This window comes from Poromitra crassiceps, assembly GCF_964638095.1.
Source record: "Poromitra crassiceps genome assembly, chromosome: 8".
Lineage (NCBI taxonomy): Eukaryota > Metazoa > Chordata > Actinopteri > Beryciformes > Melamphaidae > Poromitra > Poromitra crassiceps.
This window is the reverse complement of record NC_139629.1, coordinates 15,360,587-15,381,003: the sequence shown is the minus strand read 5'-3', so window position 1 is coordinate 15,381,003 and position 20,417 is coordinate 15,360,587. Positions and strand designations below refer to the sequence as shown.

The 20,417-nt window shown below is 43.5% G+C and overlaps 2 protein-coding genes across 4 annotated transcripts in view; one reads left to right on the top strand and one right to left on the bottom strand.

The window, feature by feature from the left end:
• Nucleotides 1–7,702, bottom strand: part of fer (fer (fps/fes related) tyrosine kinase) — a 30,483-nt gene extending 22,781 nt beyond the window's left edge. For both annotated transcript variants that reach the window (XM_083641392.1, XM_083641393.1), the window contains exons 1-6: nt 7,587–7,702; nt 4,588–4,723; nt 3,367–3,498; nt 2,798–2,971; nt 2,062–2,161; nt 346–529 (exon numbers count right to left, since the gene is read on the bottom strand). In XM_083641392.1, the coding sequence (XP_083497518.1) occupies nt 346–529; nt 2,062–2,161; nt 2,798–2,971; nt 3,367–3,498; nt 4,588–4,656 (659 nt within the window). In that variant the 5' untranslated portion in view covers nt 4,657–4,723; nt 7,587–7,702. The remainder of the gene's footprint in view (nt 1–345; nt 530–2,061; nt 2,162–2,797; nt 2,972–3,366; nt 3,499–4,587; nt 4,724–7,586) is intronic.
• Nucleotides 7,703–10,592: 2,890 nt separating this feature from the next.
• atp6v1g1 (ATPase H+ transporting V1 subunit G1) lies at nt 10,593–15,253 on the top strand. Of its 2 annotated transcripts, XM_083641679.1 has the most exons (4): nt 10,593–10,617; nt 11,318–11,432; nt 13,601–13,701; nt 14,392–15,253. In XM_083641679.1, exons 2-4 carry the CDS (start codon nt 11,351–11,353, stop codon nt 14,563–14,565), a joined length of 357 nt encoding a protein of 118 aa, XP_083497805.1. In that variant the 5' UTR covers nt 10,593–10,617; nt 11,318–11,350; the 3' UTR covers nt 14,566–15,253. The 2 variants fall into 2 exon arrangements, with proteins under 2 accessions (XP_083497805.1, XP_083497804.1); XM_083641678.1 differs by lacking the exon at nt 10,593–10,617 and having other exon boundaries at nt 11,252–11,432.
• Nucleotides 15,254–20,417: the final 5,164 nt, after the last annotated feature.

Sequence of the window (20,417 nt, the reverse complement as noted above, 5' to 3'; positions counted from 1 at the left end):
ACAGGGAAATTAGTCACTAGGAACATCCCTATTGTAGATATTGTTTTAACAGCTTATTGGATGACATTCAACAGATTGTGTTTGAGTGTAATATGTTCATGAATTGTCACATATACTCTAGATAATCTGTTGAACATCTGTTAAACAGTTGAATTGTTGAATGTAGACTCTGTAGACTCTCTGTAGGCAGACTATCCAAATAAAGTGTTTTCCCCAAAAATGGTACCCTACTCTAAAAAACGTGCGTCTACGTCATTACTAAAAAATCCAGGAAAACGTACCAAAGATGACAGAAAAACATAATCATGAAGACATTTTTCAACATTTGACTTCAGCATTACTCACAGTGCGTGTGTCATGTCCTCCTGCATCCTCTGGAGGGCGTCGAGCAGCTGTGGCGCAGCACGTCTGCGGTGCTCCTCCTGCTGCAGCTGCGCGCCGCGCACCGCTAGCACGTAGGCGTTGTGCAGGTTGTGCAGTTTGGCCGTGGCTTTGTCGTAACGCTCACGGGCACGCTCCGCCTCACGGCCTGGGGTCGCAAGATCGTTAGCTAGATAATACAGTTTGATGGTGATGAAATGCCAATAAGAGGCAACATATTTGAGAAGATTTGACAGGAACACAGAGGACGGACATATTAAGGATGCCTATGACATCGGCTAGGGAAAATCAATCGTCATTCAGCGATTCAATTGGCAATATACAATCCAATTGCCAATCGGCACAACACTAGTACTCGCACACGTGCCCCTAATTGTGATTTAAAATTTGCACTGTGCTATTTTTACTACCAAATGTGAGAGAAATGCGCACTGGCGTTCCTGAGATATTGCGTTAAAGAGCTTGGAAATGGGGTTCGTGAGAGGTCACAGTGACCTTGAACTTTGACCTTTAACACATTGAGTGCCAAGGACGTCTGTGGACGTCCTAAAAAAAAGTAACGAGGAGTGCCAAGGACGTCTGTGGACGTCCTAAAATCATAATTCATATTATTCCATAATTCTGCTGTTTAAGGTCGTACCTAGCCAGTGAGCATGAATCCCTTCAAGGGATCACACGGCGCCACCTTAAACATCGTCACAGGAGCTGCTCCACCCACCTCAGATCCTTTACTTTGTACAGGAGACAGCGGAGAAAGCCGTGATGAAAGTGGAAACCGATGCATGCTTTCTGCCAGAGCCGTATATATTGCTCTGTCTCTACAGCGGAGAGTGGGCTCGGCTGCATCCGCGCTCACAACTGAGCTCTTATGCTTCTATCTATCTCCACACGATTTCCTAGAAAGCCAGCATCCGAAGCCGAACGGCCAAGCCTTTTCGTTCAGTCGCGTTTGCCAGCGCGCATCATTTCCTTGATGGGCGCTGGGATCTGTCCGGGGCAAAAACGGAGTCGATAAAACAAACTCTGTGCGTGTGGGGAGGAGCCCGCAGCTCAGAGGTGGAGAGGGGGGGGGGGGGGGGGGAGAGGGGTGTGTGGCACACAGGCTGCACAGAAACCACACCACACGCCACCACATCAGAAAACACCAGCCAGAGTCAGTGAATGTGCTCGAAATTAGAGTGCAAAAGGTATTCATAAAAGGGACTATATCTTGGAAAGTAAAAAAAAACGACAGAAAACCCTTGAAAGTGCACTTTTTTGAGAGGCTGTCATTTCATAATGGAACTGTCTAGAAACAAAATTTCTTCTTTGGAAGAAGCAGGAGTGTTCAATGTTTCATTAAAGTCCAGCCCCGTTGATATAGCCATAATAGAAAAAATTCTATAGCTGTTTTCAACTGAATGGAAGTGAATCTGGCACAGGCTCCAGACAATTTTACTGAAGCGCTGTGGCACTCAATGTGTTAACCACCAAAATGTACTCAGTTCATCCTTGAGTCCAAGTCGACGTTTGAGGCAAATTTGATGAAATTCCGTCAAAGGGTTCCTCAGATATCACGTTAACGAACACTGGACGGACGGACGGATGGACAACCCAAATCCGTAATGCCTCCGGCCTGGCTATCGCCGGCAGAGGCATAAAAACATGGATAAAACAGAATAGAAATGTTACTGTGCTCACCTTTGGACACAGCTTCCCTGTATTTGTCTTTGGCATTGATTGCGTCTCGGCTCAGCTGGCGATACGTCGTCTTAAGCTTCTCCAGGTCGCTCCTGGTTACCTAGCAACATAGAACGGAAAATACAACTAACGAAAAAGACAACATGAATTATTGTAGTTGGGAAAAAATCTCAAAAATACCACCTGAATGTCCGGGTAGTGTAGCGGTAGATTCCCTGCCTACCAACATGAGGGTCGCAGGTTCGCGCCCCCGTGTTACCTCGGGCTTGGTCGGGCGTCCATACAAGCACGATTGGATGTGTCTGCGGGTAGAAAGCCGGATTGGCGGTATGTGTCCTGGTTGCTGCACTAGCGCCTCCTCTGGTCGGTCGGGGCGCCTGGTCGCGGCAGAAGGGAACTGCTGGGAATAGCATGATCCTCCCATGTGCTACATCCTGCCGGTGAAGCTCCCCGCTGTCAGGTGAAAAGAAGCGGCTGGCAACTGTGCATGTGTCGGAGGAAGCATGGTGCTAGTCTACGGCTCTCCCCAGATCGGCAGAGAGTAGAGAAGCGACCGGGGCAGCAGGGGAATAAAAAAACACCTTAATTTACGATAAAAAAATATATATATAAACAAAATGCCATTGTCCTGCCCAACCCTCATGGGTTTACAAGACACAAGACACACACAAAGTACAACAATACAACATCGCTCGTTGTCTCTCTCCAGCTGTTGGTGCAGACTGTGGTAGCTCACCTTGTGGTTGTCTCTCTCCAGCTGTTGGTGCAGACTCTGGTAGGTCTTCTTCACTTGCTGCTTGTCTCGGATGAGCGTGGCGAGGCGGTGCAGTGGGCCGGAGTTCAGGTCATCGGCGTGGCCGCGCATCACGCGCCCCAGTTCCTCTGTCTGACGCACCACCTGGGCCCACGACTAGAGAGAGAGAGGGGGGGGGGGAGGGAGGACTACAGAGATCAATCACAGATCATCAGCATAAAAAGGGAACAGAATACAAAAAATTCAGACTTTACCTATTTATACTGCTCGCAGAACAGGCTAGCCCAGTGATTCTCAGTCTATGTTGATGATTCTCCTAAATTAGTTATGCAGACATAGGTAGGTACTTTGCTAAAAGTGCTAAGGTAGTTAGCATGCTAGCCGTTAGCGGCAGGTACCTTGCTGACAGTGCTGAGGTAGTTAGCATGCTAGCCGTTAGCGGCAGGTACCTCGCTGACAGTGCTGAGGTAGTTAGCATGCTAACCGTTAGCGATAGGTAGCTTGCGGACAGTCCTGAGGTAGTTCGCATGCTAGCAGTTAGCGGTAGGTACCTTGCTGACAGTGCTGAGGTAGTCGGCGGCCTCTTGCTTCTCACTTTGCTGGCTCAGGTTGAGGAGCAGAGCGGAGTACTCCTTATCACTCTTCACCCGCAGAGTCATGAAGCGCTTCACAGTTTCCAGCAGCTAGGGGGTGACACCAGCACAGAAAACACTTCAAGTAAGTTATTTAACACCCGGTCACCAATCCTCATAGACATATATAGATACAAACAAATAAGACACCCACGCTGGTCAGCTGTGTTGTTTTCACCTGGGGCCGGTTGCACAAAGCACCTAAGTTAAGATTAGGTTTCCATAAAATAAAATTGGTTGCATAAAACACCCTTAAGTCTTTTCCTTAAGGTCTCCTTAAAATATTCACTTAAGTATTTATGGTTTGTTCCTGGTTTCCTGGAAAATCTCCCATTCAAATTCTTGACCATACCCAGAGATCCTAAACGAATATTAAAAGGTGAATTTTGTTGATTTTGTTTCAAGACTTAAACCAGGGCCTAAAATTCACTTTGCAAACTGGGGGGGAATATCTGAAGAACATAAGGGGGGGCCCTTATGTTCTTCAGATAGGGGGGATTTATAGACTTGGGGGGGGATTTGATTTGATATGTTTAGTAAAAGTTTCTTTATTTTGATCCAGTCATATATGTTGTTAAGTTCACTGAACAGGACCCGATTAAGCTGTGAGCATGTGGTAGCTGCGTAGTAAAGTGTAGAATCATCAGCGTACATGGTCAAGCTGACCTGTCATTCATCTTTTGTAAATATGGAAAATAGTAGTGGACCCAGGCAACTCCCCTGAGGGACCCCACAGTCCAGCCCCCGACTGTTCAATAAAGAACCTTTTAAATATACCCACTGTGACCCAGATGATAGATAGCTCCTGAACCAAGGGAGAGCTGAGCTAAAACCATAACTGAGTTTGGAAATTAAATAGATCACATCAAATGCAGCACTGAAGTCTAGCAATAATGTACCCACGTCACACAATCATCGAGTTGTCAATTGATTTAAACCAGCTATCTGACATTGTGACATAGTACTGCAGGTGGAATGACCAGCCCTATATTTTTGCAAACAGCTGAAAGTTTGTAAATTTTGCCAATAAGCCTAATTTCCAGTGGGGGTTGAATCATTTTGATTGCAACTGTATATACATTTTTAAATTGTTCAAAAAGAAATAGATTGTAGAAATTTTCCCGGGGATGTAATGTTTACCTTTAATTCCCAATCTTGCAGCTTCAACAGTCCCTCGTGGGAATTCCGCAAATCCCGGCCGAATCCCATCCTGAACACACACACACACACACACACACTAACGGCGAGGGCAAGCGGGGAAGGATTGCATGGTCTGCTGTGGAGAGAGAGAGACAAAAGCCACTTTCAGACATGAATCCTGGTCCTGGACTATGCCTGTTGAATCAGGTCTGGACATTCCCCGGAGTGACCCTTTCAGACAAGAGGCATCATTGTTTCCAAAAAGAGATCTAAAAAAAAGAGAGAACAGGCCAGCACACCAAAATGTCCTTTCAAAAGTTTAACGAGTCATATGGGACAGACAGCAGCAACGGATGTTTCAGCCAAACGGCCTTCTTCAACGTTGTCAGCAGCGCCGCTGCTGGCCATTTGGGTGCCCTAAGCATAATTTCTTTCATTGTGCACCCACCCACCCCCTACCAAGAAAAATTCACAAATGCAATCTGTGTGTGTGTGTGTGTGTGTGTGTGTTGAGAAATGTGGTAATAGTAATTTCGTTATGTTTTACTTGAGATGCCTGAATTATTTAATGTTAGAAGCAGAGGTGCTTTATTTTGAAACTCCAAGAAGGAAGTATCTGCCGTATGCAGGGAAGTACAGTAGCTTAACTATGAAAATAGTGTCTTGCAAGATGGACTGAAAAGTCAGCTGTTTATCTAAATGGCCTGCATTTATATAGCACTTTTATCCAAAGCGCTTTACAATCAGTAGGTAGTCTACATTCACCCATTCATACACCGATGGCGGCAGGCTGCCACGCAGGGTGCCTACACACCATCGGGAGCAAGGAGGGTTAGGTGTCTTGCCTAAGGACACAACGACAGCAGCTGGGAGGGAGCGGGGATCGAACCGCCAACCCTTGCGTCATTGGCCGACCCGCTCTACCTCCTGAGCTAAAGCCGCTCCCTTTCTGCTGCAGCATGTTGAAGAAATAAATGCTCAGTTTGAACAACACCCGTTCTGATCATTATAGGGCAAGATGATCGCTTCCACTACACAACACTGTATTTGCGTAGGCCACGTTACATATTTGCGGGAATGAGAGGGATCTCACACTTGTACTGATGTCCAGCATGACTGGTGACGAGGGAAACGTGAGTTTGTTTACTGCGTCGCATGTAATTAACGAGGAGATCCCGCAACTTTATTTTAAGGGGGCATTGTGGCCAGTTCAAAAAGTGTGGAGAGTTAATTTTAGAAGGGGCATTACCAAACTGCGGGGCATCCACCGCACTGTCTGTTTGACCGTGGTATTCCTGATCTGGATGATGCCTGGCTGTGTTTGTTTGTTCTCACGGCGCGTGATCCCTGTTAAACAGTGTTAGCCCGAAGGACCCCGCAAAGCTGGAAAACTAGAGACAGCCTCACGAAGCACTCATGTTAGCCGGCTGCACCAAAACATAAAATTTTAATTTTACATGATGACTATTTTGCGACCAGCCATGTGGCGGGTCTGTGAATCCAACCCTCGCCCCAAGTCCCACTGAAGTCTCGTGAGTTTCCTGCTGACTCCTTTGTCTACCTGGCTATTGTCTACCAGGAATCACCGTGCACCGGGGCCATTTTCCCGCTACTTTAAACTTGTTTACAACAACGGATGAAGAGCTCATCAAAATTGAAGAGCAGACGAGGAGAGAGAGAGGAACAACAGGCCAGGGACGAACAAGCGCTGCACGGCCAAGAACAGAGGAGGAATGCCTCTGTTGGATTCACAGACCCCGGATGAGGAAACCGAGGCTGCCCGAGGCAGCCCGGAGGAGACTAGACGGATTCACGTTAATTTATGGGTGAGATATGAGGATATGAACCGCTACGTTGCAGAAAATATGTTATTTACAGTGTGTACTACGCATGCCCCGTTTTCACCAGTTCGGACTCTACTCGGACCTGAATATCTTCTATGGCGATCAGAATGAAACCAATGTTCTCTTGGTGAGTAAAACATCATATTTTAAGCTGGAAATAAGGTCCGGGGTGTAAAAAAAAATTAATTATCCTTTAAAGAGTAACTAAACACTCATTTTGAAGCTATTTCTGTCCACAGCATATTTTTGAAAGATGCAATACTGTCAACATTCTGGGAGGGGGGTTGGTCCTTGCCATTTTCAACAATTTCAGCCATTAAGTACTGATATTTCATATTAATTTGCTGTCAAATGTCAATATTAACACCAGTATTGATGTCTTACATAACTGGACTGACAGTCATGTAATTCAGGTTACAGCTCAAAAAACATGTTTTAGTATCACTAACCGAATTGATATTGAATCGAATCGTGATTAATCGATTCGGAATCGAATCGAGTCATGAAATTTGAACCGATACCTAGCCCTATTCAAAAGCCCCCAAAACATCTCCAAACAACCTCCAAAAACTCCTTTGAAGTAACCAAAACCACTCAAAACGTACTCAAATCATTGTCAAAACTCATCAAAACAACCTCCAAAACACTCCAATCCACCCAACCGTTAAACCAAAACCACAAAAAAACTCCATAACATACCAAGAGCCATCCAAACTTTCAAGAACCTCTCCCAGAAATACTTTAAAAAAAATCACACAAGACATCTTTAAAACCTTCACAATCTCATCCAAAACCTTCCAAACCAGCCCAATGGTACAGCCACCTCTTTTCCATTAGAACTGACGCTAATGTCAAACTCAAGCTAGCAGGCTAGCTAGCAGGCTAGCTTGAGTTTCCGTTTAAACAAATGTAAAGATTAAGCTAACAGGCTAGCCGTCACTTTCTATTCAAATTAGTGTAACAAAAACAAGCTAGCAAGCTGATGGAATCCCAGCGTCTCTCTCTTTACTCACATTTTCTCCTCTTTTCTTCTTCAGGAAAAGAGGCGAGGAAGCCATTAGCTTGCTAGCTTGTTTTTTCCTTTACATTAGCGTTAGGGGAGTCTTGTTGTTTTTACACTGTTCAGACACACAAAACACTTGTTTATTTGCTTACGTCACAGTCTCTCTGTTGTCTCTCTCTTCTCTCCCCCTCTCTCTCTCACTCTTCTTGTCGTTTTCCCGTGCTTTGCTGCTTCTCTTCTGCCCGTGTCCCGGCTCACGAGCTAACGAGCTAACGGCCGCTAATGGGGAGCGATATTCTTTCCCCAGGATGGCGAAGGCATGATCCGCCCATCTCTGCCTCTGATTGGCTGACTGCACTCTGAATGCACTCGGCTGCTTTGATGCAGCGAAAATGTTAGTATTGTTGCAGTTGTTTATTTTGGTTAATTATGTGCAACATGTGGTGCAGAACATCCTCTATGGGGCAAGTGGTCAATCTCTGTCTCTGTTTAAATTTTTGTCCCACTGATGATGTCATAGTGATGTCATAAGAGCAACATCATCTTATGAAATCACCGGTGATGTCATAGGCACTAATGATGTCATAAGAACAATGTCATAGGCACTGATGATGTCATATAGGCATTTTGACATCATCAGTGATGTCACTTGAGCAATTGTGGTTTTTGGTTACACTCGTGTAATTGCATCACTGATGATGTCACAGACATTCTATCCTAGCCCATATAGATGCCGCCCTCTCACCTAAAGAGGAGCGCCACCTTATCATGCCAAAGTACTTGCCATGCATAAAGTCTCTTGTTAAAAACCTTACCGACCGGTCTCTCATGATTGAAGTGAGGTTTCCATATCAAATTTCAAACAGAGAGGCCACCATATCCGCATTACCTGATCAGCTCGTGACGTCAGTCAGTGAGTCAAGCGACTCAACTCCTGGTCCAGTCACTTATCATCTCTCGCCTGGACTACTGCAACGTGCTCCTGGCCGGCCTACCTGCCACCAAGATCCGACCGATTCAGCTCATTCAGAACGTTGCAGCCCGTCTGGTATTCAACCAACCCAAATTCTCTCATGTCACTCCCCTCTTCCGGGACCTCCACTGGCTTCCCATCTCAGGTTGCATCAAATTCAAGACCCTGGTACTGGCCTACAGGGCAGTACACCAGTCAGCACCCCTGTACCTGCAATCTATGGTCAGGTTCCAAACCTCTCAGCGCTCCCTTTGCTCCTCCACCAGTGCACGTCGCCTCGCCCCTCCTTCGCTACGGGGGCTCAAAAGTCACTCATCCCGGTCTTCTCGTCCCTGGCACCCCAATGGTGGAACGAGCTTCCACCTTCGGTCAGGACTGCTGAATCACTGCCGATCTTTCGAAAAAGACTAAAGACTCACCTTTTCAGGCTCCATCTGGGCCCTTCTTGATCTAACTTCTTTCTCTCTTTCTATTAAAAAAAAATAATAATAATAATAAATCCTAAACTAAACTCGTACCACTGTTCCTTCAGAATTTGTTGTTGTCATAGACTGTGCTCCATAGTTGATTGCTCTAGTGCTGACAAAAATGTGTTATTGTAAGTCGCTTTGGATAAAAGCGTCTGCCAAATGACGTAATGTAATGTAATGTAATGTCAGTCAAGCCCAAGCGTGACGTCAGTCATGGCGTCTGTTGTCCTCAGTTCATCCTGTCCAGTATGACGTCAGTCATGACGTCAGTCATCGTCAGTTCATCCTAGTATAGCAAGGGAGGGGGGGGGGGGGGGGAGCATTTTGGCCATTTTCGGGTTTTTCATCCCGGATAGAGATTTTGGCACACATCCCAAGTTGTTTGCAGGGCAGGGGTCATATTAGTCTATAACAGTTGAGATATTTTCTCTATGAAGTGCATACATATCTGAGCCAGGTCCGTGTTTTTTATGCCTCCGCCGGCGATAGCCAGGCCGGAGGCATTATGGATCCGGGTTGTCCGTCCGTCCGTCCGTATGTCCTTCCGTCCGTCCGATGTTCGTTAACGAGATATCTGAGGAACGCCTTGATGGAATTTCATCAAATTTGCCTCAAACATCGACTTAGACTCAAGGATGATCTGATTAGATTTTGGTGGTCAAAGGTCAAAAATCAAGGTCAATGTCACCTCTCGAACGCCATTTTCAAGCTTGTTAACGCAATATCTCACGAATGCCTTGACGGAATTTCATAAAATTTGCCTCAAACATCGACTTGGACTCAAGGATGAACTGATTAGATTTTGGTGGTCAAAGGTCAAAGGCCAAGGTCACTGTGACCTCTCGAACAACATTTTCAAGCTTGTTAACGCAATATCTCACAAATGCCGTCGGAACTTCATCAAACATCGACTTGGACTCAAGCATAAACTGATTAGATTTTGGTGGTCAAAGGTCAAAGGTCAACGCCACTGTGACCTCTCGAATGCCATTTTCAAGCTTGACTGTTAACGCAATATCTCAGGAACGCCTTGACGGAGTTTCATCAAATTTGCCTCAAACATCGACTTGGACTCAAGGATGAACTGATTAGATTTTGATGGTTAAAGGTCAAAGTTCAAGGTCACTGTGACCTCACACATCCAATTTCCAAGCTCTGTAACACATCTCAGAAGCGCCTTCACAGAATTTCTTCCAATTTGCCTCAAATGGCGATTTGGACTCAAGAATAAACATAAATCCGCGGTGCGGTCGTTCTAGTTTACCTAGCAGTTCATCATCTCTTGGCGCTCTGAGTCAGAGCCAAGTCAGAGCCTCTGACGCGCCATCTCATCTCCTCAGACCGAGTGCCGAGAGTGCGCTCTGCCACTCCAAGAGTGTAGCACTCTGAATAACCGAACGCTGTATTCCAACAGCGCTCCCAATTTACGAATGGTCCAGTTTGTGCCAGAGTGCGCTCTGGGCGCTCGGAGTGGTATTTGTTTCCGAACGCACCCTACATGTGCACTGTCAGTAGTGGAGTTAGCCAAGCGAATGTGATTGGATGAACAACGTTTGACGCTAGGCCAATCAGAGGCAGAGAAGGGCGGTTCATGCCTTCGCCATCCTGGAAAAAAATGTCACTAACCGAGAGGACCCATGGCGAGGACAGATAGGGAGGGTACTTCCTGTCGAGAGCGGAAGTGAAGGGGGAGAAGAGGAGAGGAGAAGAACAGCCAGCTTTTAGCAATACAACAGCTTGGTATGTTCCCAAATAACATATCCAAAGAAATATTGCATAATGGTCAATATCACCATACTTCTGTGTAAATACAGTACGCTATATTAGACCGGGTTGCTACAATATCATATCATATAGCTTATCTTATCATTCACAGCAATAACATCTGAGCGGAGCTCTGTCACACGGCCTTACCCTGTAAACAAACTATGCTGAATGGGGAGAATGGGGGGATTTACCCCACCCTGACCTGCTCGCTCTCTCTCTCTCTCTCTCTCTCTCTTGTCTTTCTCTCTCTCTCTTTCTCTCTCTCTCTCTCTCTCTCTCTCTCTCTCTCTCTCTCTCTCTCTCTCTCACACACACACACACACACACACACACACACACACACACACACACACACACACACACACACACACACACACACACACACTTCTCATTCTTATAGGCTAGTAAGGGTGGACATCTTTATTAAACAAAAGTCAAATGTCAAATACAATGTAGGTTATATATATATATACTCTAAATCTAAATGTAATTATTTTTTTTTATTTAGTTTTTGCAGTTTTTGAAACCCCTCCCATAGACCCCGCCCCCTCCGCGACGCAGTCATGTGACCGGGCTGCAGCGTCACGTGACACGTCCGTCACGCGCCTGATGATAAACACGACACAGCTCAGCTCAGCTGACCTTCACTTCCCTCTGCTCTGTCTCTGTTAAGTGTCCACCGTCAGAGAAGAGCTTTGGCTCCAACATGGCGTCTCAGTCTCAGGGCATCCAGCAGCTGTTGCAGGCCGAGAAGAGAGCGGCGGAGAAGGTGGCCGAGGCCCGCAAACGTGAGTACCGGAGGCCGGGGAGGAGGGGGAGAGAGGGAGGCCCAGTGTTAGCCGAATTCTGCATCCCCACCTCGCGGGAGCAACGTACTGTAGGCTACTGTAAATGGTCTCTCCTGGCTCATGGGGCAGACTTGGTGACTTGCTGCTAGGTCCGCACGACCAAACACAGCCTTCTGTTGGTCTGTGTCTGATGATTTAAGTCATTTTCCATCAGTGATGGAAATATGACTTAAATAGCAAATGAAAAAGCCTAATATGCCTAAAAGAGCCGAATGAGACTGGGCTGTCCATTGAAAAATCAGTTAAATGATTAATGCCTTGCTTTTAGGCACAGTTCTTCTAGAATCCAACCGAAGCTCCCGTTCTTTTCTGATTTGTTAACGTCCACACCATTTGCCTAGCCTCAACGCGAGACTCATCAGTCATTCTTCCTTTTTCGTCTGGGATGCGCTGCCCCTATATCCACTGCAGGCTCGGCTAAATGGCTGCACGCGATATACACGTTATCAATCACAATACAACTGTACCCACCCCCGAGACAATGTTGTTATCCAAGATGTGGGTGCCATGGCATTCCAAAATAGTGCGTAATTTCCAATACCGAGCCCTTATTCACATGCCAGTGACAAATATTTAGGTGCTCCACAGCGCCGGATGTATCGGTTCGGTGCTCAGTGGTTGGGAGGGTGTACTGCAGTTTAGGATTTTGAGCATCGGCTCCGGCATGTGAATATGCTCGTTTTTTTGCCAATGAGTCAGTCGCTAAGCATCATGGGATATGGTAGAGAAGATGCCACACAAATAATAATAGAATGTTCGACTCATCCCAAGTTGAAGTAATGTTAGCTCTCCTATCTAGCCCAGTGGCTTTGTACATCCCAAAAAACACAGCATCTATGTCTGCATCTGCCAGTGGGTCATCACCACCACAAGAGCAGGCCCAAGAATGTGGCAAATCCATGACAGGAACTTCCAATGGTTAAATCTTTAATTGTTTTGTTCCTGTATTTACAGCATTTGACCAGGAGGTGTTGCAAACGTGCTGTCTCCAAATAGTAAATGGTTCAATCTGTCTCTGTCTGGCTGTCTGTCTCTATTTCTCTCTCTGTATATCTCTCTCTCTGTCAATTCAATTCCATGAGCTTTATTAGCATGACATATGTATGTATTGCTAAAGCATTTACATTGCAAGGAGAAAAATACAAGAACAACATGACCCATCAAACAGGAACAATAAGAGCAATTGATAGTAATAATGATCAGGAATGATAATATCTAAACAGTATAACAATTATAACAACAATAACCACAACAGTAAATAATGAATGGCAGTAATGGGATCATAACCATAAAAAAGATAATGTTAGTGGTTTAGATCTTGTTAAAACAAGAAAAGGAAGTAAACTAAAATGGTTTAGTGATGATTCAGGGCTCAAGTGTTTGGGAGACATCGGGCCCGGGCCGTCACGTCCAGCTTTGGAGAACAGACTTTTTTCCCCTTGTCCCTAATACATGATGGTGCCTCTGTGATCCATAAAGTCGATCGTATGAATATTGAAAGCCTTGTTACCACGCTGCATGTGGCCAACACTTTCTGCATTGTGGGCATATTAAGGTGAGCTCTCATCAGACTTGTCTTTTATCCTTTGATGTTCTTAACGACCAGCTGCACGTTGAGAGCTGCTGGCATACATCGGCGATGTTTGGTTGTTGAATGAATTCGTTCATCATACAGTAGCCTAGGCTACACTAACCTATGAAAATATTCATTTAGGCTACTAGGAGGACCTGGGTGGAAATGCCTCCCCTCGCCTCATTTCAATCCGGGATGTAACCTGAAAACACACCCCGGGGCGGAAATATGGTGGGGCTGCTTGTCTCTGTGTGAAAACAATTTCTGTGGCAAGGCTGCCGGCGTTGCGGGCCGTCTGAATGGCAATATTGCGCAATCTCTGTGTGAAAGTGGCTAATGTCTCTCTCCCTCTGTGTCTCTCTCCCTCTCCCTCTGTGTCTCTCTGTCTCTCTCTCTCTCTCTCTCTCTCTCCCTCTCTCTCTGTGTCTCTCTGTCTCTCTCTCTCTCTCTCCCTCTGTGTCTCTCTCCCTCTCCATCTGTGTCTCTGTCTCTCTCCCCCTCTCTCTCTCTCTCCCTCTCTCTCTGTGTCTCTCAGGTAAGAACCGTCGTCTCCGTCAGGCTAAAGAAGAGGCTCAGGCAGAGATAGAGCAGTATCGTCTGCAGAGAGAGAAGGAGTTCAAGACCAAAGAAGCTGCGGTAAACACACTCTTCTTCTACTCTTTTAAGACGGCACGCATTAGCCACATTAGCTCCTTTAACACTGCACTCGTTAGCCACATGAGCTTCTTAAACACTGCACTCATTAGCCACATTAGCGCTAAAGCACAGTCTTCTTCTACTCCATTGGTTCCCAAACTGTGGTCATTGGTCCACGGGGCTCCGCCTGGTGGTCCGCTAGAGAATAGCATTTTTTATTAGGAGATAGTGGCTCATAATAAGTGTCTGCAAATTCAGATAGATAGGAGCGTGCATGTTGTCTGTGTTTCAATAACGAAAGCGTCCTTACCGAGAATGACATGTAGGCCTGTTGAATGCTGACCAATTAAATATTCTTGCAGTAAAGTTAGCCTCTTAATGACAACACAAGATCAACTATAGACTATAGAGAAATAAATGGATTCAGAATGTTTATTTAGGAAACAATTATTTTATAACACTTGAGATTTTTTTTTTTTCCGTGTGTGGCCAATAGATATTGTATATGGCCGGAATTCTGGAATGTTACTGCCGCATTGGCCGTCAGGAAGTCTAGCGGAATCCCTGCTTGAGACTCAACTTGTACTGGAGATATATATAGTGACTTGACTGTTATTACCCACATTAGAGCTAACGTGTTCTCCCCTCTTTCTGTTTCTCTCTTGTCCTTCACTTCCTGTCCCATCCCAGGCTCTGGGTTCCCATGGTAACAGCGCGGTGGAGGTGGACCGCGACACGGTCGAGCGGTTGGGCCGCCTGCAGGACAGTTACCGCGGCAACCGCACGGCCGTGATGTCACAGCTGCTGAGCCGCGTCTGTGACATCACACCCGAGGTGCACGCCAACTACCGTGTTGCCGGCTAATGGCCAATCAGGAGAGAGGGCAGAGAGCCAATCAGAAGAGAGGGAGGGGGAGTGAGTAAACAGATGACGCAGGAAAATGGAGAAAAAAGAAAAATTAGTGGTGTTAGCTGTTAACTGTTAGCGTGTTAGCTGTCGTGTTGTTTTTGGAGCGTAGAGGAAGACATTATTGTGGTGGTGTTGTTTTTATGTTTGTTTTTGCCAATCACATAAAGAGGAACTAAACAATGGAAAAAAATTCTGTCTTAAAAAAGAAATTAACAAACTAATGTAAACCTTGTGTTAACGTGTCCACTAGCTCGCTATATGTTTGTGTTTACATGATATAGTGCCCCCCATTTCGCATCAGTATATAGTTTATAAAATAGAAAATACATTTATAAATTTCTAATTATAAGTTAGTATTATTTAAGCTAAATGTGTGTGTGTGTGTGTGTAGGAACATTCAACTAAACATCAGTATTCAGACTCCACCTCTGTTCTTGAACCTGATTGGTTACTGACATGGCAAAAGGAAACGAGTGAATTAACATAAGAAAAAAAACACTTCCTGACTTTGAAAGCAGACAGAGGCTTTTATTGTGATATTCCTGTGTCATTTTTGCTAATTTCCGCTGTTTCCTGTATGTGGTCATGCAACTATTTGCCATTTGTACTTCTGGATGTAAAAAATAAAGAGAAATTACAGGTTTATTGGCTGGAATTTGGCTTGCCTTGTCAGGTTTTTACATGTATTTTTTGATTGTTTCTTGTTTATTTTTTTAGTCAAATTAATAGACTTTAAAATAAAATACAATGATCAAAAGTGATAGTGAAAGTTATAGTGGTCACGGTTATAGTGGTCAACTGCTTATATTGATCAAAAATCTTGGTCCTGAATCATTCCTATACACGTGCTGTTTAAATAATTTGCTTAAATAGTGATCAATACTCTGCTTACAGTGATCATTTTCGGCCTTGTCCCACCTGAGAACAATGGATTTTTTTTTTTACTACAGTAATTGGATTTTTTTTAACTTACAAACTGCCAAAAATGAGCCAATGAGATACAGCAGCGATACTCTGTGCATGTCTGTCTGTATATGGGGAGATCACTGCATCTCTGTGGAGAGATGACGGCGTCTGGGTCTATGCAAGACCACTATGTTTGAAACGGCTGAAGGCTTAATTTACTGTATGGATTTTTAAAGTCAATAACATTCCTTTATATGTATGTGTATTCATGTAATACATGCATATACAAATGTCAATTAGATGGTAATCTGCATGAGAAATCAAGAAAAAGAAAAAAATAGGTTATAATGATCATCTGCTTATAGTGATCAATTTGTCCAAAGGTGATCACTATAAGAGGAGTGCCCTGTAAATAATATAATCAATTTCCTCAGATTCTATTTCTTAATCTAGCATCACCAGCGCCAAACACGGACACTTTTTTGCCAATATTCTATCAAAATTCTGTTTCAACTGCTGCTACAAATGATTATGTGCTGTTTCTACCCGGTTTAATGGCTGAAACCACAAGTATAACTTCTTATCTTGAGACATCTTGTTTTAATCATTCACTATAGGCTTTTCCTTATACCAGAGTCAGGAAAATGACATTGCTCGTGAAAAAGCTGCAAGCTGAAATCGCCAAATCTGGACACTCCTCTATGAACGTGTACGCTGCTAGTTTTGCATATAGCCTACTTGATCGAAATGTAATAGACCCTTTTCACGGGGGCCATTTTGTGTCAAAAAGGCAGGGTAAACAGGTGCAAACAAAACACTAATGAGGGTTTCCAACTTCTATGATTGGAAGTTGGAAACCCTCATTACTGTTTTGCTTGCACCTGTGTTTACCCTGCCTTCTCGAAACAAAATGGCGTCCATAAACCCAATAATGTACCCTAATAACTTGACCAATAATGTAATAGAATATCCACAATCTTTCCTTATAATTATTAGGTGATTCAAATTTTGTATAGGCTACTTGCACACTTTTCATTTCAGAGATTTGACATGCCCTGCTCTATAGCCCCTTTCAGAGCAACCGTTTTGAGGTGGTAAAGCGGGTGTAACCAATAACATTAATGAGGGCCCTGGCACTAGAACACCTTAATGGAATGGAACCATCATTAATGGTATTGTTTACACCTACTTTACTTCCTGCTTTACCACCTCAAAACGGTTGCTGGGAAAACGGTCTATTGTGAACAACGGTGGAGCGGAGAGTAGCACACAAAATAAAAAGCATTTAAAGCAGAATTATTCATGTCTCTCCTGTCGAAAACTAGGAGGATTCGCCCACCTTGCTGCGGCACCAGTCTTTAAAATAGCTGTTGGGGCAATGGACAGAATAAAAACTCCAATCAACAGCTGCAAGCTGCTACATAAATAGAAATTCCATATTCCATTCAACTTTCAGCTTCGTGACCATAAGGGCAGATTTATTGACATTTATGCGGACTGGCTTTGGTCAGTCCATGGTGTACGCATTCTGAAAATAATGAAGAACGTTGATATGGGAAACTGCAAGTGTAGGCTACATTATATTCCAACATGGTTATATGGAGAATCACAAAAGGTGTTTCTCATTGAAGTCACATTGTGAGTCGAGTTCATCTGAGCTCTTTCAGCTACGGCTCTCTGATTTCACCTCTTCATATTGATTTGTGCCATGGTATTCACATCTCTCTTCTTGTAATATGAAACAAACACAATGAAAGTGTCTGTCCATGAGGACATTAGCCATTACTCAGGGAAGGCATCAAACCTGTGTCATTGATGATGGTGTTGCCTAGCAACAGCCTAATGACAAATGTAAATGATGTCTCCTCTCAGGGAGTGCTGGCTTGTACAGCATGGCTTGGCTATGCTCATTCCACAGAGAATACACTATTCTTTCACATAGTCTTTTCTCACACTATCATATTCAATGATGTTATATATTGTCAATGTAGGCCTATTCACTGTGATGTTATATATTGTCAATGTAGGCAATGTATTTTCTAATTTTGTAATCCTCCACGTGAAATGCAACATATTTTTGGTTCAGAAATGTGATATTCTACATATCCGTGGATTGCAGGAACATACAAATGCCAACACTTTATTCTGGGACCAAAATATATGTTATTGAAATCACTGCAAAACCAAACGGTTATTCAACATGATTTTTTTTTCCAACTGAAGATGTTTGGTAATCTAAGAGCTGAGCTGAATGCTGATGCATAAAATAAAATAAAAAAGATATGTAAAATATCTGTAGGCTAAATGAATATCTAGACTTTCCTTATGTTGAAACCCATTTCTTAGAATCTATTCCCCAAAACTCCTTTTCCACCTCTCTGTCTTGTGCTTTTCAGCTGTCCCAAAACATTGTTATGACATTGTCATCCAGTGGGAAAAAAAAAAAAAAGATCACTATCAGCTTTTGGAATTCTGCATGACATATAAACATTATTTATCATAAAGATGAGACATTTTTGAGGAAAATTCTAATCCACATATCCTATGGTACAGAAAGTAACAAAAATTGGAAACAATAAATTAGAATAACTTCATTTTGTGGCACACAAAGAATACAGTATATACACACACACATAAAGCACTTGAGAGAAAAGACAATAGACCAGTACATCTACTATCATTTTTGTAACCAGTGATTTCAATTAAAATAAATACCAACAATTCTTAGTATTCCATGTCAGAAAACACCACGTCAAATTTGTCATTCAAGGAGTTATCAAGATACATCAATTGCAAACACTGATAATGATAATCTCATTTGTTTATAAAATACATGGTCATATTGAACACGAACGCTTCTCCCCACAGTACTGTTGTAAAACATAATACAGGACAGCAGGGGGCGCGGGTTGTAATGCGGCGCACACTGAAATTAACGGCAACATTTCGCCACATTTAGCTCCAACCATTTAAAAAAGTGGTGTTCAGTTTTAAACTCACTTTTTACCAGATTTACAGCAATATTTGCGAACTGTGTCATATTTACTTTTCTTGTAGAAAATATATTAAATCCACTATATGTGATTTTCTATGTGGGGCTAGAGACGCAGCATCAGGCAACGCCTTCTAGTGGGCTGCAAAATATGAAAAAAAATATATAAATGTGTGCATGGTTAAACTAAATATTTAGCTAATATAGCACGTCTGCTTGTCGCAGGCTAAATATTTAGTTTCACCAAGCACACATTTAGCATTTAGATTCAAGATTTAGATGTAAGATTTAACATTTGCATTTAAGATGTATATTTATATTGAATATATTTCTTTAAAAGAAAAGTAAATATGACAAAGTTCACAAAGAGACAGTCCGCATGTCTGGGAACGCCCATACAGGCTCTAGGAACGCCCACAATAGACGTTGGTTAGCTGGTTCAGCCTGGCTGGGGGCGGGGTCAGGGTGGGGTAAATCCCCTGTTCTATCCATTCAGCAAAGTTAGAATTTAGCTGATGATAGCCCAGCCCAGGCAGACACGATCGGGGATTTAACCACCGCAGTAAACACACATCTGAGCAGACGTCTTGTGTTCTGCTCTAGAACCCCCAAACATGTAGTTTAGAGCCGCAGCACCGTCTTTTGGTGAGTCAGCCCATGAGATATATCGGCGGTTTTACCCCACTCGCGCGCCAGCCGTTTAACATTTTGTGGGCGTTCCCAGACATGCGGACTGTCTCTATTGCTGTAAATCTGGTAAAAAGTGACTTAAATTCAAACAAAACATTTTTTACATTTCAATGCCGATTGTGCCACTACAATCGGCGCCCCAAAACAACATACAGTAAGCCAGAAAATACCTTTACAGCTTCTTCAAACTTGAAATGTTTTCTCGCTTACCCATAGAGAGAACTGTAACTTTAGAGTCTTCTTTCATTCCGGGTAACATGTCAGAAAACAGTGCAACACCATACAATGTACATAAAATGATTGATAATATGTCTTTGAACCTGAGCAAAATGTCTTGGGGGCAAAACATTTAAGTCACTGTGTTATGTTGAAGGGAAATTGTGCTGCCATATGCTTATTCTGATAGCCTTCGCTTATTCAAAGACAAATGACATTTACTCTAAAAAGTTTTTCCCTCCCCTTCAGAAATATGCAAATGTAATCACTAAGAATCCATGACAAACTGATACAACTAACTTGGAATTCGGATGCAACCTATGGCCAAACCACAGAACCTGAGTGCATACAACGGTCATTCCCATTCAAATCAACATTCCTGGGCTGTCGGAGCGGCAGACATTTTGATGTAAAATGTTGGACTAGCAACTTACAGCTAGTCACTAAGCGGAGAGGTGTACAGCATGAGCCTATCAGCTTCTCTGTCTCCTTGCTGCCATGGATTGCTAACATGCTGTTGACTAGAAGAGTAGTCTTTGACGCAGGGTTCCCACACCTTCTAAAACATCAATTCAATGACTTTCCTGGCCCAAATCCCTCAAATTCAAGGACCCACTTTTTTGTAATGAGAACTTGCAGCTTTACAGAAGCTCACAGACAACTACTGTATTAAAAAGACAGAGAGGCTTGAATGTTTCAACACGTCTTGACTGTGCTGTGCACGTTAACTAAAACAAAAATATCAAAAGGACTTCAATTTCTATTCTTGCACAAAGTATATCAATTCAAGCACTTTCAATGACCCATGTCTATGTCGACTTTCAAAAACGTTCAAGGCCTTGATTTATCCCCTCAAATTCACAAACCTTAAACTAAGGATTTCAAGGACCTGTGGAAACCCTGTTGATAAAGCTATGTTAGCTTTCAGGTGAGTTTTGATAAAGCTATGTTAGCTTTCAGGTGAGTTTTGATAAAGCTATGTTAGCTTTCAGGTGAGTTTTGA